Genomic DNA, 25225 nt, shown 5'->3' on the forward strand with positions numbered 1-25225 from the left:
TTCTTCCTTGCATTAAAAAAAATAAAAAAAAAGTTGAAATGACCTCATGCAAGATTGACGATCTAATGCCAGGCAAAACTGAAATTATCTGTCTTCCTCCACCTATATTGCGGTATCTTCTCTGATTCTTTGAGTTTAGTTGTTCAGTTTAGGGGAGATGTGTTGCTGTCTCAGATAATGAATCCTATATCTGATGCCTCATATGAAAAGTCTGTCTTGAGCAAAATTGTGTGGAAGCAGCAGGAATACTATATACTGTATAATACTTTATCATAGTGAAGAAACCATTAGGTGAAGATGATCCCCTAGGCATTTGTCCCTGCCCATTGATGACCAGGTTTTCACTTGTAATTTGTATTTATTGATTTATTATTTTATTGTTTATTTTTTGCATGTAAACCTGCCACCACTTTTAAATATAAATGTATTCTTATTCGAATACCATTTTTTGCAGTGGTGAATGGTAACCCACAATAGAGCTCAGAATACCCATATCTTGGTTAGGTAAGATATTTTAGGTAGCAAAGGTGTGAAATTCTGTGTGCCATGCTATATTTTGACCAGAAGAAGAAAAAAAAAACATAAGCAATATAGTTATAATAATGTACTTTGTAGCAGTTGATGTATAAGGTTAGTCTTCACCATTCTAAGTTTGTACTATACTAAATATTGAATTACTGTCTTGTTCCTGTACTGAAAGGTCATTGTTACTGTAATTCTTGTAGTACAGTGTTTTATATATGCAGCAGTATCAGTTTACTTAATTTAGTTACGGTCAGATAATTGTTAGTGTAATTCTTGTAATTATATGTACAACTGTATCAGTTCTGATGCTTTAGTTACAGTCAGATAATTATTATTGTACTCTGTAATTCTTGTAATGACATGTACAACAGTATCAGTTCTGTTCAGTTCTGCTGATTTAGTTACAGTTAGATAATTGTTACTGTATTGTGTAATTCTTGTAATTATATGCACAACAGTATCAGTTCTGTTGATTTAGTTACAGTCAGATAATTGTTATTGTACACTGTAATTCTTGTAATTATATGCACAACAGTATCAGTTCTGTTGCTTTAGTTACTGTCAGGTACTGTAATTGTTATTGTAATTCTTGTAGTGCCATGTATTATATGTACAGCAGTATTAGTTCTCTTGATATAGTTAATGTAATTCCAGTCTGACAATACTCACAGCAGATTCATAGAAAATGTTAATTACTGTATTGGTTACTCTTATACAAATGAGGATCTGCTCTAGAATTTTTGCTTGAATCTCAGTTTGATTGACCTTAAATTTGTAAGAAAAAAAACTCAAGAGTCTCCATTGTACAGAAATTAGTGCATCAAAATTGTAAATTTCATAAATTTATGATTTTCATCACTCAGGCATAAACAAAAACAATAACTGGTATTCCTCCCAGCACAGTGCCATGGTCTACTGATGTCTGCTAAGGCAGCGTCACACTAGGCCAAGAGTGGCTAACATGCGAGCCAGTTTTGCAAGCTGCTGGCCAAGCTGACCCACGGTGAGCGAGATTTCGCTTGTGAGGCGAAATGGATAACAAATTTTGCTCACAGCTTGTTGGTGGGATTAGAACCCATATGAACCTATATTAAATTTATAACTGGTGAGAAAATATTCTGTTATCACAGAAGGAAACCTGACTAAAATTGTAAAGTAAATACAATTTAATTCTTGTGGTTTTTATTCATTTTTATTTTTTCTTGTGACATTAAATCAGTATTCGGACACTCAGGCGACCAGCTGCAGAGTCTGTTTGCTTTGTTTCCAAACAACAATTGGAAATCAGATTATGACCAGTACTCGATATGGTTCATGCAGCAAGAAAAACTCTAGGAGACTGCCTTATGGCTTTGGAGTTGCTGTAGTATGCGAGACAGTTGCAGAAACTAGGAAAACGGAGTGTGTACTCCCTTGTGGTTTGTTTAAAAATGACCACGAGGTGCCAAAACAGATGACACTGCTTGTCCTTTCGGCTCGCAAAAACACACGTGTGACGGCAACTCGACTTTGCTAGCCTTTTTGCCTCACAAAAGCTGCTCGGATGTTAGCCTCTTTTGGCCTGGTGTGATGCTGCCTTTAGTGTTTTGCCCAGCATCACACTGTTTCTTCCCTCATTCTTGTCATCTTTCAGTGCTTACTCTGCTGTAGAACAGTAGACCATTCAGTGGCTGAGGCTTTGTCCATTGAAGGGTTATCAGTCATTTCTTTCAAATGTAAAGAAATATGTAGATTCATTTTGCAGGCTTGTAATATTCCAGAGACAGTTCAAATAATAGAGGTAGGTTAATGCAATATGGGTACTCTGATTTCTGTTGTGTAAAAAGCCGGTCGCAGAATAAGGGTTTCCTCACTAGCATGGTTTAAATGTGTGAGGTTTTCTTCCCATACCCTGCAACAAGAGCTGTCATTGTTAAGTGTTTTGTAAGCATGAAACTATGAAGTACAGTATAATTATTAAATTCTTGAAAGAGCAAATGCCTTTTCTTTAGATTCACGCACTATTTGAATAAGGATTCTTGGAATTTTGAGTGTCATGTTTACAAGAAGTGTTGAATACAGTCCAGTGGCAAAACAGAAATATTGGCATGGCTCTACAGGGGTAGTTGCATGCCTGTGGTTGATGGTTTGCATTGCCAGACTGACCTGGGCTACTGAACAACAACCTTACCCAATCCTTAGATGGGAATGGAAGATATGAATAATGATGATGATGATGACTGTTTTCATTAGAATGTATAATTAAATCATTCCCATCCCTTTGTGCATACTCCATGGTTTGAATCATCCCTGTTGAAAATACATCATGTTGTGGTATGTATTCAAAATAAACTTCTCCAGTGTCAACACAGCCATTATACCCACCTAAGAGATTGGATGGGTAAGATACAGAGTTGGTCTGTTTAGAGCTGGTTTTCAGGGAATGTAGCCAGAGTGCTAGATAAGGTAAAGTAAAAACTGGCTTGGTATATTATTTCTTCAGTGTGTTCAGTGAAGTGGTTCACAGTCATCCTTATCATCAGGCAAGCCATCAAAATATTTGCTTCAAGTAAAACCCATTTGCATATTTGTATTTTTCATTTTTAGGTATTGTGCTCTGGCCCACCCAAGGCTCATCTGAATATGAACCTGGTGGACTGTAGGCTGAACTTTTCCTCTTAGACATGCGCTCAACAGACTCCTGTGAGATAAGTCATACTACTGAACAGGTTAAAAAGAAGTGCAGCTTTCATGTGATTGCCCATTCCTCTCTTCCTTCCTTCTTGCCCTCCTTCCTATCCTTTCTGTCTACAGGCAACTCTACACTGAGTGACAAGCCAAATGGTTTCCTTTACACCAGGAAACCATTTACTACAGTGAGTGGAAACCATATATCCAAATTATGGCCCCTGATGGTTTAGTGGTTAATTAAAGTGCTCCAATGGGATTGAGCCTGTACAGGTTTATATCCATGGGATGGTTGGGGTTTATTGCTTACTTAATGCCAGTCAGTGATGAGTGAGGCTGGTCACTTTCGTCTTAAATGTCAAGACCAACTTGCCTAGCCCCGGGCTCCTACGTTCTTCATGGGGCAACACAGGATTGGATGATGATGATTATAAACTGATGATGTGTTCCAAAATATTAATGTTTTCATTGCAACTGTGATTTGGGAGGAACTGGAAGGTAATGTATATGGGTACCTATGGAACTCATAAACAGTTTTTCTTTAACTTACTGTGGATTTAGTAGTGAGAGAGAGAGAGACTACAATAGCTATCACAAAGATCTAAAACTGCATATGGAGTTAAATATGGAGTTAATAGAAAAACACCTGAAAAGGGTGCTGATAAGCTTGGAAAACAACAATACAATCCAGTATGTGTGTCTGTCTATCTATTGCCAGACGCCATAATTCCGTAAGGGGTGGCCATTTGACTTTGAGTTATTTGTTTTATGGGGAGGGTTACTAACTCTCCACCAACCCACTTGTTGACTTGTTGCTTGTTAGTAAACAAAGCAAAGCAAAAATTTCTAAGGAGACAGGCAGCAGAAATAGAAGTTCAGCAACAAGGAAGGAAATTTAAGAGGGAAACTCAAACACTTTAAGAATATTACGTAAGGTAAGCAAGTTTCTGCAGAACTACACAATTTATTTATATCTATCTATTGCCAAACACCATAATTCCGTAAAGGGTGGCCATTTGACTTTGAGTTATTTGTTTTATGGGGAGGGGCACTAACCCTCCACCAACCCACTTGTTGACACGTAGGGAGCACGTATGGTTTGGTTATATGGTTACCACTCAGCGCTGTAAATGGTTTCTTGGCTAACAGGAAACCATTTGGCTTGTCACTCAATGTAAAGCCACCTGTAAAGGAAAGAAAAGCAATAAGAAGTGATAGGAAAGATGGGAGAAATAGGAAGAGAGGAGGGCAGGCACAGAAAAGAATGATAAAGGCTAAGGAAGAAGTAATGGATGAATATTCTGTGCAGTACTAAAAAAAATAAATAACCACCTAACTATAGGCCATTTTTATTTTATTTTTGCCTTACCCATATGATTTAATTAAGCTTGGGAGGGACTCTCCAAACTGGACAGGCCAGGTACAGCTTTCATTACGGTACCTTAATTCCTTCACTAGTTTGAGGAGTTTCCCCCAGGTTGAACAAAATTACCTGGATAAAGCAAGAATAAAATAAACACCATCATATCAGTCAGTATATTGTAATTATGATGTTGCTGTTCACACCATATACAAAACTAGATTTCCATAATGGATGGAGAATGAGAGACTGACTAAAAGAGTGTATGTTAGTGAGGTGAAGGGAGAAACCAAGGATGAGATAGGGTGATGGAGCGGAGAAAAATGTATGAGGTGGGGCATAAGTTGGAGGGAGGGTAAGCAAATAGCAGAGGACAGAGCATATGCAGCCCTTAAGGGTTTATATCCAGAGGAAGGTAAGAGTATATTGTTCACATGATGCCACTCATGTAAGAGTAGCTGGTCATTAACACCTTTAATGCTGGAACCTAAGTTGCTATGAGGTGGACGTCTGTACTCTGTATGAGACAATACGGTATAATAAAGAATTGAATGATAGCCAGTCAAATATACAGATAGATACAGAGATAGGTAGAATACCAGATGCCAGGCTTAACATGCAAGAAGTTCTTATGATAGCAGGAGTAAAATATAAAAGATAACATCATGCTGGATGGATTTTTTTTTTTTTTTTTTTTAATGCTAATTTGCCACTTTCTCTCAATTTATAACAGCCAATGGTGTTGGTGAGGAGCCTTCACTGATGCTGAAAGTAGTTTAGCTTGTTCCCTGCAGTGCTTGCTCAGTTATATAATTTTTCAAGTCTGAAAATGTTATCAGAATACTGAGTCTCTGTGCTAGAGGATTGTAAATATGTCCAGGTATCCCCTTCAGTTTGATGATGTATGTTTATAATTTTAATTTTCTACTACCTGGCAATATTATTCAACTTAAGAGGACCTCTACAGAGGCTCCTAAGTAGGAAAAGGGATTAAGATAGATAATAGATAGATGGACAGATAGACAAAGAGTTTTCTTGACTCAGTGTTTACAGTATGTAGTACAGTAAGTGGGAGTGTATCTTGGTAGTGTGTAGGTGTCTGGGATAGAGTGAGTGTGGGGTAGTATGTGGATGTTGTAGGAGGAGGAGTTTGAGGGTGTGTGAGGTAATGTGAGGGTGTGATGTAGTGTGGAGGGGTGAGGGCATGTGGGGTAGTGTAAGAGTGTGTAAGAATGGTGTGAATGAATAGGGTTGTTACTGAAGGGTAGAGGGAGTAGGAAAGACTGTGTGAGATAGTTTCAATTTGCATATGTGGGGAAAGAGAGAGAGAGAGAGAGATTAATGAAATGTAACACACAGACACACACTCGCATTAACACACATTTTAATGTTTCTGCACTTTTGTAGAGGGCATCAGCATTAACTACTGAAGAAAGTAGAGTGGAGGAGGAGGGTCTCATCCACCATTTCCCAACAAATCCCTACTCTCACTCCTTGGTGCCCTTTTAATCATATTACCTATCTATTCATGTACTGTACATGTATTCTAGCTACTGGGGAGGGGAGTACTTGTTGATGGGGAAATATCATGTAAGGGAAGCGACCAGTTGCTTGTTAGTAAACAAAGCAAAGCAAATATTTCTAAGGAGACAGGCAGCAGAAATAGAAGTTCAGCAACAAGGAAGGAAATTTAAGAGGGAAACTCAAACACTTTAAGAATATTACGTAAGGTAAGCAAGTTTCTGCAGAACTACACAATTTATTTATTTTTTTTATTGCCAGATGCCATAATCCCATAAGGGGTGGCCAGTTGACTTAGTTATTTGTTTTATGGGGAGGGGCACTAACCCTCCACCAACCCACTTGTTGACACGTAGGGAGCACGTATGGTTTGGTTATATGGTTACCTCTTAGCGCTGTAAATGGTTTCTTGGCTTACAGGAAACCATTTGGCTGCTCACTCAATGTAAAGCAACCTGTAAAGGAAAGAAAAGCAATAAGAAGTGACATGAAAGATGGGAGAAATAGGAAGAGAGGAGAGCAGGCACAGAAAAAGAATGATAAAGGCTAAGGAAGAAGCAGGTAGCACTACATCAAGTGAGTGGATGATGGTCGCCACCACCTAACACGAAGAGACTCAGGATTCTGATAAAATTTTCAGACTTCCAAACTTATATAACTGAGCAAGCACTGCAGGGAGGGGCGCACCCAGGAATTTTTTTAAGGGGGGGGGCCCGTAGTGAGGTGAGGTCAGGTAATCCGATAATTACTGGGAGGTCATATGCAGGTTTAGAGTCAGAGAGCTGCTGGCTCATGTGTTACTCTTTGTTTGTACTTGCCAATTTTTCATGTTTTGCTGCTATCGAAATAAATATATATAAATTTTTAAAGGACCCAGAGAGCTAAGGCCCCCCCCCCCCTCCCAGGTGTGCCTCTGACTGCAGGGAACAAGCTAAACTACTTTCAGCATAAGTGAAGGCTCCTCACCAGCACCATTTGCCGGTATAAATTGAGAGAAAGTGGCAAATTAGCACTATAGACAGCATCATTGAAGTTTCATTGGAATTGTTAGCATATTTGGTGTTGGTAATGTTTAGGTAGATCTGGTCATGAATATGAATTAGCATTATTGTCATTTAATAAATAACTTAAAAAAAAAAACTTGCATTTTTGGGTCATCACACCACTTGGCTAAGTTAGTTTAGCTAGGTTAGATATATTAAAGTACATTAGGTGTCAGGTAATTTTAGGTACTGTAGTTCAGCAAGGTTAGGTTAGGTTTTGTTTTTAGAAAGCCATTAAAATAACCTTGACTCACCAAAAGCACATGTTTACCAACCTTACAGTTTTGATAATGAGTTTTTCATGCTCTTTCCATGGATGACATACCAAAAATAACAAGATACCACTCTGAGGAAGAATAAAATCATGTGGCCATTGCAAGAATGAAATAATATCATTTTTTGTTAGGGGGTTAATAGTAAAATAACTCAATTAATGAATGGTTTATTTGAGCTGGCGGAGAGAGATACTGTGCTTTTGTTAATTTAAGTTGGCCCAGATTTTCATCTTTTTAGCAGCCTATTCCTCATAGCTTAGTGACAGAAAATGACATTGCTAAAACTCTAAAATCTTTCTGTAGCACTTTTTTGCGACTAGCAGCATAATTCAGTGTTAATCTCTTGCTACAACTGAGCATTCATGAGAGAGAGATGGCATTTTTAGGCCAGGTTTAAATGACATCTTTTTAACCAAATGATATTATTCAGCTTTGAAAAACCTTTGGTGGTGATGAGGTTGATGAAGACTGCATGTAATTTCACAGGTGCAAAAAAGATACCCTAAGATGAATAATATCACATGGAGGTAGCAAACACTTGATATGAAAAGCAGTATGAGATATATGGGATTAACTTCTTCATTGTTGCATCCATCCATCCATCCATCATCCAATCCTACGTTGCCCCATGAGAAGTGTAGGAGCTCGGGGCTAGGCAAGTTGATCCTGACATTTAAGATGAGAGTGACCAGCCTCACTTATCCCTGAGTGGCATTACATGAGCAATAACTCCAACCATCCCTTGGATATAAACCTTCTCTGGGTCAATCCGATTGAAGCGCCGCAATTACCTTCTGCAACAGTGGGTCAAAATGCACCTCATAGCCAAATTATATTATTGTCCATCTTGTATATTAGTGGGTAATAGGTTGACAGTGATGATGGTAGTTTTGTATGACTGGCTTTAACCCTGTGAATCCAGTGACACACTTGTTAGTTTATTCTGGTCACTTTAGATACATTTAGCCTGCTTAGGAAAGGCATCATGTTGTAGGGGTTAATGAAATGCTAAATTAGACCTCCAGTTAGGAAAGTCTCCCCTGAAGCCAAATAATATAATGTGTACCATGTTAACTTTAATTCTGAAGTTCTTTGAAGTGCACTGATTGCCTCATTAACTTTTTTATCAAGGATCAGAGCCAAAATGAGCAGTGGCATCGTGCTGATACGTATCTCAGCCCCGGGCACCGAAGAGAATGTCAAAGAACGGAATGACCAGGAGCTGCCTGTGCCTCTGCCAGCGGTACTGGGAAGAGGGTCAATGCTGAGGGTAAGAGTTCAGTATATACAGGGTGAAGCATGAATACCATTTCACTAGAACTCATGTGGAAGTGTCCTATGTGTTGTGGGGACAGTTCAGTCTTCTAGTATGGTTGAGTGTGACAGTGAGAGTACGAAATGAATAAATGTTGTAGGGTATTCACTGAACACTGAGTCATCCCCACGACACATGAGAAATTGCCTGATGGTATGCAATTGGAGTATTATACTGTATATGGGTCATACTGTATAGGCAGGCCTACAGTCAAGGAAAATAATTTGCCTAGTGTTCCACTGTGTCTGCTTTACATATAAAGAATATCTGTTTCCTCCTTAATGCATTGTATGAGAGAGAGTCATTATTCTGAGTAAGTTTTGGTTGTATACAGTAGGTGGAGTCAAAGAGGAAAGTTTGTCAGATGTATTGTGTCTACTTCACACTTAGGAATGCCAGTTCCTACTTCACACTTAGGAATGCCAGGTCATATTCCTCCCTGATGCTTCACATAGAGCATCATTGTTCAGAGTAAGTTTTGGGTATACAGTTAAGTCAACAAGAAAAGTTTGCATGGTATTCCACTGTGTATAATTCTTTCTTAGTGAATATCTGTCTCCTGCTTCCCTGATGCATCATTCCAAGGAAAATCATGTATGGTAAGAGAAGCCTGCCATACCTGAGCTGATGAGTACAGTAGTAGTCAGCAGAGGTAGAGAAGTAAAAGAGGTGAAACACTATACTCTGTTTTTTTTATTGAGGCGAAGATGCACGTGACAGGTTGGTGAAGATTGGCTGAATGCAACATGTCCGAACAACTTATTTACTAACCCAAATTTCCCCCTCAGATATATGTTATGTCAATTAATAATACTAATGGGTAAAGAAATGATGAAGTCACGTTGCATTCAGCCAGTCTTCACCAACCTGTCAAGTGCATCTTCGCCTCGATAAGAAAAATTGAGTATAGGCAACCTTTTTTTCTGTCCATGCCTCTTATAGCTTTATTAAGAAGAGGGTTGTATTTTAGAGTAACTTATTTGGCCATACATTTACAGTACAGCAAGTCCTTGCATTGTGACTTTTGCGTTATTATTATTATTTATTGCATTATTATTATTATTATTATTATCATCATCATTATCATCATCATCATCATCATCATCATCATCATCCCCCTGGGGGAGGGGGGATAGAATACTTCCCCAGTATTCCCTGCTTGTCGTAAGAGGCGACTAAAAGGGACACTTTTATCTGCATTCTTTTTGCTGTCTCTCTTTCCCTTGTACATTGTCTGTCCTAACCCTCTGCATTTTCTTTTCGTTTAGTTAATTTCTTCTCTCCACTGTCTGGTTCTTGCGAGCCACTGGCATTGGCTCCAGGGTAAAATATTTTTCTGCCTAAGAAATCTTGATTAACTCTGGTTATGAAGCAATGGCCCTCAGTTCCGTGCAACCCTTAAGTGGGCAGGGGGTGCTAAGAATCCCACTGTGTAGGAATAAGTTTATACATTCAAAAAGAACCTTAAGAATAGGAAATTGGAATGTTCGAACTCTCAATCAGGCTGGTAAAATGGAAGAACTTAGTTGAGTGTTCAAGGAATATAATATAAATATTAGTGCTCTTACAGAAACGAGGTTGATTGGAGTTGATAAAATGAATTTGGATACTGGTATTACTTTGTTGGTTTCTGGTAGGAGTGATGGAAATCATTACCAAGGAGTAGACTTACTGTTGAGTAGAGATGCTTGCAAGGCACTATGTGAGTTTGAGCCAATTAATGAGTACTTGCTTTATGCTCATTTAAAATCAGATGGCACTTTGACAGGGCAGACTGGGATGGATTTAGAAATTATCTTGCTGATGTTCCATGGCAGTCTTTCTTCTCTAGTGATCCCAATTCTACCCAGTCCCACATTTGTGACTTAATACTAGCTGGTATGGATTTATTCATACCAAGTCAACAATTCACTAAAAGATCAAACTCTCCAAAATGGTTTGATGGCAATTGTGCCAGAGCAACAGCCCAAAAGTCATTAGCATATAACTCTTACTTAAAATCAAAAACACCTGAATCACTCTCCCAATTTAAAATTGCTAGAAATCATGCAAAAGCTGTATTAAATCTATCTAAATCAAACTTTCTTCAAAAGCAAGCATCAAAACTACTTAACAACCCTAATGACAACAGAATATTCTGGTCAACTCTTAATTCTTTCAATAATAACTTTAACAAGTCATCTTCCATTCCCCCACTAAAATCTTCAGATGGCAATATTACAAATGACCCACGTGGGAAAGCAGATATCTTTGCTAGTACCTTTGCAAGAAACTCTACCATAGATGATACCAGCCAGAATGTCTCAGTACTGGAACTTGATTCTCCCGAAATTGCCCCACTTAAAATACAGACAAGATTTGTAAAATCCATCCTAGACAATTTACCTACCAACAAAGCTCCAGGTCCAGATGGAATTCCGCCAATTGTTTTGAAAAAGTGTTCCCCTGAACTTGCCTCTGTCCTAGCTAAATTATTCAGACTATGCATACGTACTTCTTTATTCCCAAATTCATGGAAAGAAGCCAATATCCACCCAGTTCCGAAGAAAGGAAGTTCGTCTGACCCCTCCAATTACAGACCAATAGCTATCACATCTTCTCTTGGTAAGGTATTTGAAACTTTAATTAATAAGCATATTGTTAAACATCTTGAATCCAACAACTTAATTAATGATAGACAATACGGTTTCGCTTCACGAAAGATCCACCATTGACATACTCAATCTCTTAACTCATACCATCCATCAATCAATTGATCTTTTTGGAGAAACTCATGCAGTAGCTCTTGATATCTCTAAAGCTTTCGACAGAGTATGGCACAGTTCCCTGCTGTCCAAACTCCCTTGCTATGGACTAACGTCTTTTGTTCCTTTGATTTCTTCTTATCTTAGTGACAGGAAAATAAGAGTAAAAGTAGATGATGTATATTCGAATTTCCACTCAATTAACGCGGCGTGCCACAGGGATCAGTTCTGGCGCCAACCCTATTTCTGGTTCATATTAATGATCTCTTATCTGTCACTCACAATCCCATTCACTCATATGCAGATGACTCAACACTACATAGTTCATTCACACTCAGACATCCATTTACAAAGTCTAATATCTCTACCTCTCAACTCAATACAGCCATCTCCATAAATCAAGATCTATCTACAATCAGTGAATGGGGACAAAACAACCTTGTCTCTTTTAATGCTAGTAAAACTAAATATATACAGTTTACTAATAGACAGATATTGCCAGATTCGTACATTACCTTCAGTGCTACTAATATTCCCATCTCCAAAAGTATTGAAATTCTTGGTGTCTCACTTAACAGTGCCCTCAGCTGGACCTCTCATGTCAGATCACTTGCTAAAACCGCCTCAAAAAGAAACTTGGATTATTGTACAGAGTCCGTAACTTCTTCGCCGATGAGCAGTTAGCTATAATTTATAAGAGTCATGTGCGCTCTCAGCTTGAATATTGCTCACCCTTGTGGAATGGTTGTGGAGAGGTTGCATTAAGACAACTAGACAAAATTCTGAATAAAGCTGTTAGAATCATTAACAACCCTGCCATTACATATAAACTACCTCCCCTGCAAGTAAGAAGGAATGTTGCCTCCCTTGCATTATTTTACAGATATTTTTTTGGCGTCCATGGTGACACCTCTCCATGCCTTCCCTCGTGCTACACGGGCATCTGGTAACTCTCATGACTGGAATGTCACTCAACCACATTGCAGAACTTCTGCCTATCAGAATTCTTTCATTCCCCGAACTGCATCTCTCTGGAACTCGCTTCCCCAGAGTTGTTTTCCTCCAAATTTCAACCTACAACTGTTCAAGTCTAATTCTTACAGATATTTTATGAACAGAGGACACCAGTAATCTGGTGTATGGATTATTTTTTTTTCTCCATTTGTTTTTCCTTCCTCCGTTCTGTTATTTAAAAAAAAAAAAAAAAAAAAAAAAAAAAAGACCATGGTAATATTAGTATGGTTGTAGGGTATGCTTCGACAAATAGGGCTCCTGATGAAATGAGCTATCTTTGAGCATAGAAAAATACATAAAACTTCTTGGATTTCACCATGTGGTAAATACTGTAACCAGATTGACCACATTGCAATTAGCAGAAGCCATAGGACTTATTTGCAAGATGTTTGCATCAGGAGGGGGGCAGATATAGATAGTGATTATCAACTTGTTGTGTCAGAGTTTAAAATAAAACTTAAGAGAAACATTCATGGTAATTGTACAGTAGGTAATAAATATGATTTTGATGAGCTGAGAAATGATGAGAACACGAATGAAAAGTTTCGGTGGGAATGTAGGACCAGGTTTGAAGTCCTGCAGACTTTAATGGAATCTGAAGACAATGATATTAATCAAATGTGGAGAGAGGTAAAAGAGGTTTTGCATGAGAGTGCTAAGGTTACTATTAAGAAAAAGAGAAAAGCAGGAAGGAAAAAGTGGATGTCAGATGAAACATGGAATGCAATTCAGAAAAGGAAAGAGGTGAAGTTAAGAAGTGAAGAACAACATGTTGATGGCCAACATTCTGATGTAAAAAGACTCGTTAGACGTGATAAGAGGAGGCATTACGATGAAAAGGCAACAGAGACAGAAATTTAGTTAAACACAAGTGGTGGTCAGAGCACAAGAGCAGCATATCAGACCATAAAGGAGTTAACTGGGACTGAAAAGAGAAGGAAGGAAGTACCTGTATGAGATAGAAATGGTAACCTGATGACTAAAGGTTTGGATATAAAAAGAAGGTGGAAAGAGCATTTTGAATCTGTTCTAAGTAGACCAATCCCAGCTGAAAAGGACATTTGCCAGGTGAGAGAGATTTGCAGATAGAAGCAGGGGATATAACCTTGAAAGAGGTAGCAAAATCTATAAAAGAATGAAAGAATTTTAAGGCCCCAGGAGAGGATGGAATATTTCCTGAAATGCTTAAAGTGGAAAATTATGAGTTGATGAATGCACTTTTGGAACTCTTTAATGTGGCTTGGGATAATGATGGAATACCAGAAGAGTGGAAAAATGGAGTGATTATAGAAATACCAAAAAAAGGAGATTGAAGTGTGTGTGGAAATTGGAGGGGGATAACTTTTACACCTGTAGTTGCAAAAGTCTTTTCCAAAATCTTGTTGAACAGAATATAGCAAGTAATTGATAAATTTTAAGAACAAGCGGGATTTTGAAAGGGTTGAGGTTGTAATGATCAGATTTTTATTGTAAGGCATCTAATGCAACAATCTAATGAGATGAAAATGCCACTTAGCATGTGTTTTGTGGATTTTGAAAAGGTGTTTGATAGTGTTTCATGAGGAGCTATGTTGAAAATTATGAGATTCTATGGTATACCAGATAAGATTGTAAATATTATTAGAATCGTGGATGAAAGTACTTTCTGTAAGGTAATGGTGGATGGTTCTTTGAGTGATCCATTTGAAGTTAGGTCCAGAGTAAATTAAGGAGTTCTTTCGCCTTTGCTGTTTGTTTTGGTTATGTACTGTGTTATGAGAAAGGTTGTAAGAACAAGTGCAGGGATTATCTGGAAAGAAAATAAGAGTCTGATGGATTTGGACCATGTTGATGATATTGTACTGATTTGCAGAAGTATTTATGAGATGCAGAGGGTGCTTGATTGTCTGGTAAAGGAAGGAGAAAAAGTGGGATTGGTAATAAGCTGCAGAAAGACTGAAATTATTAATATGAACATGGAGAACCAAATCGATTGTGTAATTGGGAATAATGTGGTGAAGAATGTAGAAAATTTTAAATATCTGGGAATGATTGTATAATGAATCACACACTAATGTAATGAATAGACAAGGATTGTGGAAAGTATTAAGAATATATGGAGTAGATGGGAAGTTGTTGAATGCTGTGAAGAGTATGTATGAGGGTGCTAAGGCTGCAGTGCATGTGGATAGTGAACTGAGTGAATTTTTCTGTTTGAATGTTGGGTTGAAACAGGGATGTGTCATGTCTCCATGGTTGTTCAGTCTGTATATGGGTGGGGTTATAAAAGAGATGCTAGGTAGGGGGGTGGATATTGGAGTGGCCCTAGTGAGTGAGGGCAGTGCTTGGAAACTCCCTGTACCGTACTGTTGTTTGCAGATGATACTTTGTTGTTAAGTGAAGATGAAGGGGAGCTGCAAGGCTTGGTGGATGAGTTTGGGAGAGTATGTAAGAAACGGAATCTAAAGGTGAATGTAGGGAAGAGTATAGTTATTGTCTTCGAGAGAAGTGAAGTCAGTAAATGTACAGCGAGGTTGGATGGTGAGGAACTGGAAAATGTGAGTACGTTCAAGTACTTGGGTAGTGTGATGAGTAAGGATGTAAGTTTGGAGGGTGAAGTGCTTGAAAGGGTACAACAAGGAAGAAAGGTTGCTGATTCCTTGAAAGCAGTGATAGGAAACAGGGAAGTGAGCATGGAAGTGAAAAAGTTACTACATGACAGTATTGTAATACCAAGTCTAACATATGGAAGTGAAGCTTGGACATTGTTGGAGGAACACAGGTCAAGAGTGAGAGCAGTGGAAATGAGTTATTTGAGAGGAGCCTGTGGAGTCACGTGGAGAGACAGACTGACAAATAAGGAAGTGAAGGAGCGTTGTGGTGTGGATGTGGATGTGATAGAAAGTGTTAGGAGAAACACATTGAGGTGGTTTGGCCATGTGGAGAAGATGGAGAGTGAGAGATTGACGAGGAGAGTGTATGTGAGTGAGGTAGAGGGGGAGAGAGTGAAGGGGAGGCCAAGGGTGAGTTGGAGGGATGGAGTGGAGAAGTATATGAGTGAGGGGGGTGTGAACTGGGAGCAGGGCAGTGAAATGACTGGGGACAGGGTGACGTGGAGGAGACTTGTTTGTGGCCACCCTGTATGAGATTAAGATATCTAGTAATAGATAGATAGATAGATTACTATTGTTATTATTTTTGTTGAGAGTATTATTGGCATTGTGTTTGAATGTGTAGTCATTTCACAGGACACTGTGATAATTCTACTTTATGTTTTCCTGTTGTAGTTTTAAATCTTACCCCTCCATTTGTTTGTGGGAGTTAGGATAAATATATTTTATTATTATTTATTGAGTTATTATTAGTTTTATATCTTCATTGCAGTGTGGTGATACAACAGTGTCTCGCCGCCAAGCCTACTTAGACTGGGAAGATGATGGTGTTGTTCTGACTTCAGTGAGTACAGTTTATTATTACTGTACTGCAGAGCTATGGTGGTGCTGGATACAGATGTCTTCATGCAGTGGCACTGGTATTACTTGCATGGGTATTGAAGCATCCCTCAGTTCCCTCTCTTCCCCCGTAGGAGGAGGATGGACTGTAGGGAAAGGGCAGAACCTTCATTTCACCTGGGTCTTGTTCAGATGAGCTTGGGGCAACAGCAATGGTAACAACAACTTGGCAGTGGTATATAACTTGGGATATGATGGTGCTTATTTTTTTCTCTCTTTAATGATATTTTATGGGAGCTGTCAGTGCATGGTTTTCCAACAGAAGAGAGCTTTGGGATAGACAGGAAGTTAGAAACAAACTTTGCTACTCCTCTTGATAATTGTGTAGATCTTTGTAAGCTGTCTGTGTCAGTCTGCCTGTCTATCTTGCTATAACCAGATGCCCTAATCTCGGAGTGGGTAACCACAGATGAATTATCTCTATGTCCTTGTTTTCCTTCATCTGGCTGCCCTCTCTTCAGCCCTCACTCCTCCCTCCATCAGTAATATTAACTGTTGGTAGCAAATATCACTTAATGAAGGCTTGTCTACAGCATAGGGAAGACCTTTTGTCCATCCATCCATCCATCATCCAATCCTACGTTGTCCCATGAGGAGTGTAGGAGCCCGGGGCTAGGCAGTTGGTCCTGACATTTAAGATGAGAGTGACCAACCTCACTCATCCCTGAGTGGCATTACGTGAGCAGTAAACCCCAACCACCCCTTGGATATAAACCTTCACTGGCTATATCCGATTGGAGCACAATAATTACCCACTAAACCACCAGGCGTCAAAATTTGGTTATATGGTTACCACCCAGCGTAGTAAATGGTTTCCTGGTGTACAGGAAACCATTTGGCTTGTCACTCAGTGTAGAGTCACCCATAGCCAGAAGGAAGAGGAAAGAATGAAGGAATGAAAGACAGAAGAGGGAGTGTAAAGTCACCCGTAGGCAGAAGGACGAGGAAGGAATAAAGGAAAGAAAGATAGAAGATGGAAGGAAAGAAGAATGGAGGAGAGGACAGGGCAGACACCCGAGGGCAGCACTACATTGAGTGAGTGGATGGTGAGTGCCCCCACCTACCACAAAAGACCTTTTGTACTCAGGGAATTAATTACTGCTACAGGAGAGAGGGAAATATATGCAGATGGTTAGATCTATGAGGTAAAGTCAAGATTCTGTGGGCTTGAATGATAAGTGAATGAGTGTCTGGTCTGTTTCACTGGGTATGCTGTTTGTAGTTCTTCCTGTGCTGTTTTCCCTCTTTCATTACATTCTGGACACTATCTAACCCCAGTCATAGATGAGAAAAAGTCAGAAGGATGATGATGATGATGATGATGATGCTGAGGATGAGGATGAGGATGGGGATGGTGATGCCTAAAAGGGGTGTCTTTATAACAAAACATTGTCAAAAAGGTGATGTAAGCTTATCTCTAATGGAACTGGAAAGCATTGGGAAAAAAACAAAGGAGATTGAGATGGTTTAGGCATGCTGGGAGAATGGACTTGAGGAGTTGCCGATGTAAAAGGTACTGGGTCATCAACAGACACCTAAACCAAGGAAAATAAGGAACAGGGTGGTGTGTGGAGTCCTTAAATCTAGAGGCATTACTACAGAGCTGGTGCAGGACAGAGCAAGGTGAAGGAGTGCCGTAAGATGAACCTGTCTTACCAGTGTTAAATGGAGTATAGTCGTAGAACCAAACATAATGACAAAATGATGGCTCTATGCATTATCTCACAGGTGCACATCAATCCAACCTTTGTGGTCAACAAGGATGGTGAACAGCAGGTGACGGAGGGCAACTCGGTACTCCTCACTGACGGAGACACCATTGGGCTCTTGAAGGATCGTTTTTGGTACAAGTATGTGTTGTAAGCAGGCTCAAAGTTCCTAAGACATGGACAGGGGGATAGTGGAGGATTGTACTCGAAGTTGTCATGTAAAACAGCCTCTGGTTCAAGTTAAATTATTTGGGTCTTCCTCTTAAAAAATAATTTATCAAGTGATGTAAGCATTTAATGTTTCTGAATCCTGCTCACCCAATTTATTAGTTGGGTATTGGGTTATATTGATGATGATTATGATGACAGTAGTGAGTACTGGTAGTTGTAACTAGTATGATGATGAAGACGGCTAACATTTCAAGTCAGTGAATGTATCAATACAGTAACTTCTCAAATAACACGAGGGTTATGTTCCTGGAGAGGTCACGTTATCTAAAAATGCATTATTTAAACATAATTTTCCCTTAAGAAACAATGGTAATATTGGGGGTTACATTCCTGGATTCTAGGAAAGTCTACCCATTTGGGGAGTTATTCTACTCTAAACTTAAAAGCAACAATATTAATTTGAAAGAAAATTCATATAAAAAACAAAAGCAGTATATTTGGGGAGAAGTAAACAACATTTGAGCCTTCATTGGGCCGAAGCATTGTTTACTTCTCCCCAAATACATACAGTACTGTTTTCGTATTTTACGTGGATTTTCTTTCAGTTTTGCTTCTTTTGCGGCATTGTGAAAGTTCCTCAACATAATTAATGTATTATAGTAGCCGCAGCGAGAAATGAACGCTGTGGTGGGGCAGGCGGGATGACCTGGGATTCCCCCATTGTTGCCATATCCACATGTCACCGACCATAGAGGTAGGATGTCACCGACCATCGGCCACCGCTGCAGCTCCGCTTCATGATCCTTACCCTGTGTCTCTGGCTTTCTCTTTCTCTCTCGGTTTCTATATAAACTGGTGTATTTCCGAAACTAATTATGAAATTATTATGACTTTTGTTCCACACCACCACTGAGGTAAAAATCAAGGAGAGTTTTCTGTATAAAGGTTTCCCCCCCCCCCTCCTAAATGTGGCATATGAGCGGGGGAGTGCGGCCTTGCCGATACCTCCGCCTGACCTCTAATTATACACTCGCCAGAACTGACCTGCCCTCAGACAAGGGGGGGGAAACCTTTATACAGAAAACTCTCCTTGATTTTTACCTCAGTGGTGGTGTGGAACAAAAGTCATAATAATTTCATAATTAGTTTCGGAAATACACCAGTTTATATAGAAACCGAGAGAGAAAGAGAAAGCCAGAGACACAGGGTAAGGATCATGGAGCGGGGCTGCAGCGGTGGCCGATGGTCGGTGACATCCTACCTCTATGGTCGGTGACATGTGGATATGGCAACAATGGGGGAATCCCAGGTCATCCCGCCTGCCCCACCACAGCGTTCATTTCTCGCTGCGGCTACTATAGTAGGTCACAGAAACAATACAGTAAAAGCAACATTTTCATTATGGTAAGTAGGTCACAAACAATAGCAACACAGCATCACTTCATCTATGCATCACTCATCATCTGCTGCTGTCCCTCCTCACCCTGCTCCCCCACCTCCTGCCGCTCCCCCTCCTTGCTCTGCTGTCCTGATATGTAAAGACTTAATTTACCAAATTGAAACAGATACAATATATATATATTTATTTTTCAACAGAATAAATTAAACTGTCCCCGAGACGGTCTGTCAACTCGGGACTGTCCAAGGTGTGCGCAGCTAATTTGAAAACATCACCTACGTGTAAAGTCGCATTAAATTGAGAAACCCTTGTTAGTTAAACATATCTCCTTAAATATTTGCACGTGTTAAAACGAAAACACGCTGTTTAAACTCGCATTAGTTGAGAGGTTACTGTACCTGGATTTGTCATCTGCATTAAGGGCAAAATTCACAGTGCCTGCTGCATTACAACTCAGAAATTTTACCTGGCTTGAAGATTATTTGTGACGACAACACTCTGTAGGCTAGGCAAGTTTGAAGTCTGAAGTGTTATGAGTGTAGGGGTTGAATCCCTTTACTTCCCTGGTGCAGTCTGTTGTGGAATTTGTGTCTTTATGGGAATACGAGTACACAGGATATGGCTGGTTGAGGATGAGAATGTTTAGAAATGATTATGTCTCTAATATACTTCTCTCATGTTCTAACAGAATCAGTCTGCCATCTGTTGCAAAAGAAAAGACAGATAAAGCTGAAGTCAGTGGCAGTTCAGCAAGTCCTACCAAAGCGTCAGATGAAGGCGTGGAAAAGGGAGACGTGATTGCCCAGAATAAAAATAGTAAAGGGGAGGAAAGTACAACCCCTGAAAAACCAGCCGAGTCATATACTGACAATGTGAATGCACCTAATAAAGAATCTAGCGAAGACCGGAAGAAAAGAACTGAGCCAAAAGTAATGGCAGTAGACAAGGAAAGTGTAGAAAATGGAACTACCTTACCAAGTCCAAATAATTCCACTGCATCTGTTCCGACTAAAGATGTAAGGTCACATTTTAAACCCTCTCATGGTCAGAACAATTTTAGTATTCTATTCCAGCATACACCAGGTAATTTTATTCAGCTGAAAATGAATCATGAGCCTGAGAGTGTCAGTATTGTCACCATTAACCCTTTCCTTCTGAGATTACTCTGGTATTGTATTCTATTCATGCTAGTTCCACATAGAATTATTCAGCCAGGAGTGAGTCATGAACCAGAGAGAGTTAACCCCTTAGCTGTGATTCATTGTTTATAAGGGCTCCAACATCCACAATGTAATACTGTACCTCTAGTAGCTTTCTTGCTGCATGTCTTTCCAGGAAGTACAGTCATCCATGTCCCAGAGAAAAAGAATCCTTCCTGCCTGGCTGACAAAGCTGGTTGCTTCAAGTACGAAGGCTGACACTGATGCTCCAGGTGCCAAAGTACACTCTGATGGTAGAGGTCACAAGGTGGCCACCGGGGGTTCATCTGATGCAGTGGAAGTGAGTGATACTTCTGATCATGTAGAGGTTTACATTGGAAGGATGTATAGGGTTTGTTGTTCATATATGCACCTCAGACAAGAGTGGTTGCCAATCTTGAATGTTGAGATGGGACTGAGAAACCTAATACCAAACTCCTATGCTCCTTATGAGGTAGTAAAGGACTAGATGGTAGATACATCATATGATATTATATTCATTGCCATCATTGTATCATTATCATTATCGTCATTACTGTATATTGTCATCCTCATCTGTGTTTGCTCCATCATTGTTATCATTATTTCTGTCATTGTCATTATCACACCATTACCCCAAGAGTTCTCTTAGCTGAATATAATTGATGCCAGAATCTATTCAAACTGCCAGCGTCTAGTCATGCTGAACTAGTCAGTTGCATTTAGGATTGCATTTTATATTTTTTCTTTTTTATTTTGGTGATGCTTACAACACATTGTTCAGGGGCACAAACATGTCTTCCAAATAAGAGACATAGATGCAGTAACAAAAATGATTTGGTGGTAATGAAACACTGTAGGTAATGCCAGTAAAATTTGTTGCAGGTTAAAGGTGGTGCAGCAGCAAAACGTAAGAGAAGAAATAACAAACAAGAGGATGTTAATCAGAAAATTGACAGTAAAGAAGCACATACGTCTGCTAGAACTCCCAAAGGAAAAGCAGCTAATTCAAGTCCTCAGAAAGCAAGAGGTCAGGGGAAGAAGAATACTGCCTCTCCAGTAAAACAGGAGACCAAGCATCTCCACATTATGAGCGACAGTGAAGGGGATGTGGAAGATAATGGGGCACTGGATTATGCGACAGATAAGACCAGAACACCAGATCGTGGTAAGAGAAAGCGGACCACACTGGTGCCCCTGGTATCAGATGAAGAGTCAGAATATAAAACTAACAAGATGAGTGCCCTAGATCATGGCAAGAGGAAGCAAAATATAACAGTTTATGAGGCGGAGAGTGGTGATGACACATGTGAGACCAGTGGACCAAAATGTGGGAAGAAAATGGGGACTACAGCATTACCTTCAGGAATATCTGATGAAGAGGACAGTGAGGGTTATATGAGTAAAACAGAAACTCCTCCAGATCATGCTAAGAAGAACCTGGCTACAGCTGCACCCAGTAAAATTTCAGATGAGAGGGATAGTGGGGATGAGGCAAGTGGTTCAAAGATTGCTTGCAAGACCCCATCTCCTGGAAAAAGGACAAAGGCAGCCTCTCCAACAACAAAGACCCCAAGGCAGTCCTGTCAGTTTGGAGCCAGCTGTTATAGGTGAGTAGGGAGTATTAGCCCAAATGAGATTTTTTTGTTTTCTTGCTTTCTGGACCCTGTCTCACCCCATCCTTAGGTGGGAAAAGAAGTCTGGATGATGATGATAAGAGCAGTTACTCATGGAGGGGAAATTAGCACATTTCACGGGGCAGGCTCTTTGATGTTCAGTACTGAATTTGCACTTTGTCTATTTGCAGATCCCACTTCACCTCTTTTTGTGGTTGGGAGTTAGGGTTTATATAATGGAGTTTATTATTCTTCACATTTATTTTTCCTGAGCCAAATTGAAAGTGGGATGTAAGCTGTCGTAATGCATCTGCATATACTTCATCAATTAATTTATGTCACTGGGGAGTTTCTGTGTTTCATCAGCTACTAAACATTGCATTCTCACACATTCACTTAATATACCCATCCACCTTCCACATGACCTTCAAAGCTTCCTTCCCTCTTCAAACTCATTCACATACATTTCATCATCTTGTCTCTATTCATTCTTTCCACTTGAGCATACCTACACGCAGCCTTCAGTCTACTGGTACCTTATATTTCATCTCATCCATGCTTTCTTGTTTATTTCCAGCAGACACTAAATTCCATTCTCTCCACCATATTTTTAAATCTCTGAACTGTCTCTGCTTCTACATCCAGAAAAAACCCACAACACCGAGCAAGCTTTGCACACCCTGGGGATGATGACTATGTAGATCCAGCCTCAGATGGTGAGGTCTCAGGTGACGATGATCGGCCGGAGTGTGAGTATGGGGTGGAGTGCTACCGGAAGAACAAGCGACACCGACTACAGTACAAACACACCAGGTTCCCACAGCCACAGAGGAAAGCTAAGAGGAAAGGTATTATTCAGGGTTGTCATATTTAAAGTGCCACCTTCTAGTTATCATGCTATTTTTGCTGCCGATGATTTTACCTGTATTCAGCTTAGGTAGTTGAATGCTTGTTGAAGGCTGTATCTAAATGCTTGCTGAAGACCATATCTAACTCTTCAGTACCCTTCTGATAACCTCTACATCCTTTACAGCACGTCAGCAAAAACCCAAAGATGATTCTGGCTCTGAAAATGAATTCGATTATGATGACCCCTTCCTGAACGATGACAGCAGTGATGATTACGCCCCCACTGACTCTAGTTCAGATTCCGCCACTGAGCCCAGTCAGGATGTGGAGGAGGAAGACACAAAGAGGATGCTAAAGGAAGGGCGCAAGTTTGTTAGGAAGTAGTTAGGTTGATTTTTCTGAATTGGCAGTTCAGCCATAAGACAGGAAAGAGCTGTTTCTTTTTCTATATAGATAGGGAGGGATTGTGGAAAGTTCTTCGCATGTATGGTGTAGATGGTAAGCTGCTAGGTGCTGTCAAGAGTTTTATGATGGTAGCGACGCATGTGTAAGGGTTAATGGGCATCTAAGTGAATGGTTCACAATCGGTGTGGGCATGCGACAGCGTTGTGTGATGTCTGCATGGAATGTGGTGAATGTTTTTGGCTTATCCATTAGAGCCAGGATTCCGGAGGCTTGAATGATGAGTGAATGGAGGCGTGGCCCATTGGATTGGGCAAGTTTGGGCTGTCTGGACGTTGCTACTCCTCACCCTGCCCGTGGGTGGGAAAGGAGGTCTGGATGATGATGATTAGTTTATTGTTTTCCTTTCATTTCATCTTATGTTAAAAAAAAAACACATTCCAGTATTTTCTATTCCTTCAGGTAAGAAACCTCCCTAACCTTTTCCTTAGTGATTTATTTCAGGGTATGGGCAGCTAATATCCTTTTTTACTTTATCTGTGCAGAGTATGGCAATATTAAAAGAGAATAACAAGGGTATTAAGGTGTAATAAAATTGCTCAGGAAAGGCATTGGGGAGCTTCCTTGATCAACGAGAATATTTACTTCTTAAGTGTTCTCGACTCCATTAGCCTAGCCTCAGCCCCCTACTCCCCACAAGGGGTAGTATGGGACTGGTTATAACATTTTTATTTTTTTTTAAATAATACAGTAGACCCTTGTTTTAATGGACCTTGATAGGCTGGGTATTGGATTTAAATGGACACTACGAAGGCCGCCAAACTTCCATCGGCTATTATGAACAATGTCCATTAAATGAGTCGCAATAAATGTCTTTCCCACCCATTTTACTCCAGCCTGGCCTGAAATTGCCCTCTTCCTATCATGATTGCTGAGTTGTAATAACAGACTCTAGTAATACTGTACAGGTACTTGTCATGAAGAAGTGCTGTGACAAGGATGTGAACAGTAACTTCCAAACCCAGTGAGGCAATATTTGGGAGCCACCAAGCTATTCAGAATAATGTGTAAGAGTTCCATAACTGCTTTTATCTTAAAAATGGAGCAAATATTCTTAACCGCAGATGTACGTGTAAATCTTTCTCTGTGAAGACAGTTTAGTTAAAATTTGCTTCCTTCAGATAATTTTCTTTATTTTGAGGAAGATCTTTCATATTGAAGAAGTTAATGAAGGCTGTATCTGATATTGTTTAATTTCCTTTAAAAAGGCTTCAACGTGCTTGCATGTGTCGGCCTTCGTTACTTAATGGTGGCTGTCCATCCTGCTCAGTCTCTGGCAGCCTCCGTATTCAGTCCCTTATCCCTGAGGTCACACTACAGTCTATTTAAAGAAATTCTAAGTTGCATTTAATTATTTGAATGGAGGAACAAATATATTAGGTTAATTTTTATTCCATTTAAAGAAAATGTAAGTTGCATATATTACAATGAATGTCCCCATGGTTGGTCAATATATACTGTACATGGATGGGGTGATGAGAGAAGTAAAAACACAAGTGGTGGAGAGAGGGATGGCGTTGGTAATGAGTGGTGATGGATGGAATATCTCAAATTTATTGTATGCCGATGATGCAGTACTGCTTGCAAGTACCAGACAAGAACTTGGTAGACTAGTGCAGAGTTTTGCTGATGTCAGTGAGTGTCGTGCCTTGAGAGTAAATGTAGAAAAAAGTGAAGTGATGGTTATTGAGAGAGAAGGTGACTACCAGTGTGATGTTACAATGAATGGAGAGAGACTGGAATTGGTGAGAGAGTTCAGATACCTGGGTACAGTGATAGAAAAGAGAGGAAGATGTGCAAAAGAAGTGGAAAGTAGAGTGACACAAGGAAGAAAAGTAGCTGGTGCAATGAAGGCCTTGTTAAGAAACAGAGGCTTGAGTGTTGCA

At 39.8% G+C, this 25225-nt stretch overlaps 1 protein-coding gene across 1 annotated transcript; it reads left to right on the forward strand.

The window, feature by feature from the left end:
- Positions 1 to 8535: 8535 nt before the first annotated feature.
- LOC145411059 (uncharacterized) lies at positions 8536 to 23261 on the forward strand. Its single transcript, XM_080281138.1, has 8 exons — positions 8536 to 8661; positions 15828 to 15899; positions 17684 to 17805; positions 19923 to 20163; positions 20570 to 20734; positions 21298 to 22022; positions 22674 to 22876; positions 23062 to 23261. Exons 1-8 carry the CDS (start codon positions 8536 to 8538, stop codon positions 23259 to 23261), a joined length of 1854 nt encoding a protein of 617 aa, XP_080137264.1.
- Positions 23262 to 25225: the final 1964 nt, after the last annotated feature.

This window comes from Coenobita brevimanus, chromosome 11 (genome assembly GCF_032717465.1).
Source record: "Coenobita brevimanus isolate Jiangsu-jjx chromosome 11, ASM3271746v2, whole genome shotgun sequence".
Classification (NCBI taxonomy): Eukaryota; Metazoa; Arthropoda; class Malacostraca; order Decapoda; family Coenobitidae; genus Coenobita; species Coenobita brevimanus.

Bases quoted from the DNA above. Each gene is read 5' to 3' on its own strand.
- LOC145411059 (XM_080281138.1), top strand. From the start codon at position 8,536: ATGAGCAGTGGCATCGTGCTGATACGTATCTCAGCCCCGGGCACCGAA. The intron at 15,900-17,683 runs GTGAGTACAGTT...ATTATCTCACAG, and splicing joins ATGGTGTTGTTCTGACTTCA to GTGCACATCAATCCAACCTT. The intron at 20,164-20,569 runs GTAATGGCAGTA...ATGTCTTTCCAG, and splicing joins AGAAAAGAACTGAGCCAAAA to GAAGTACAGTCATCCATGTC.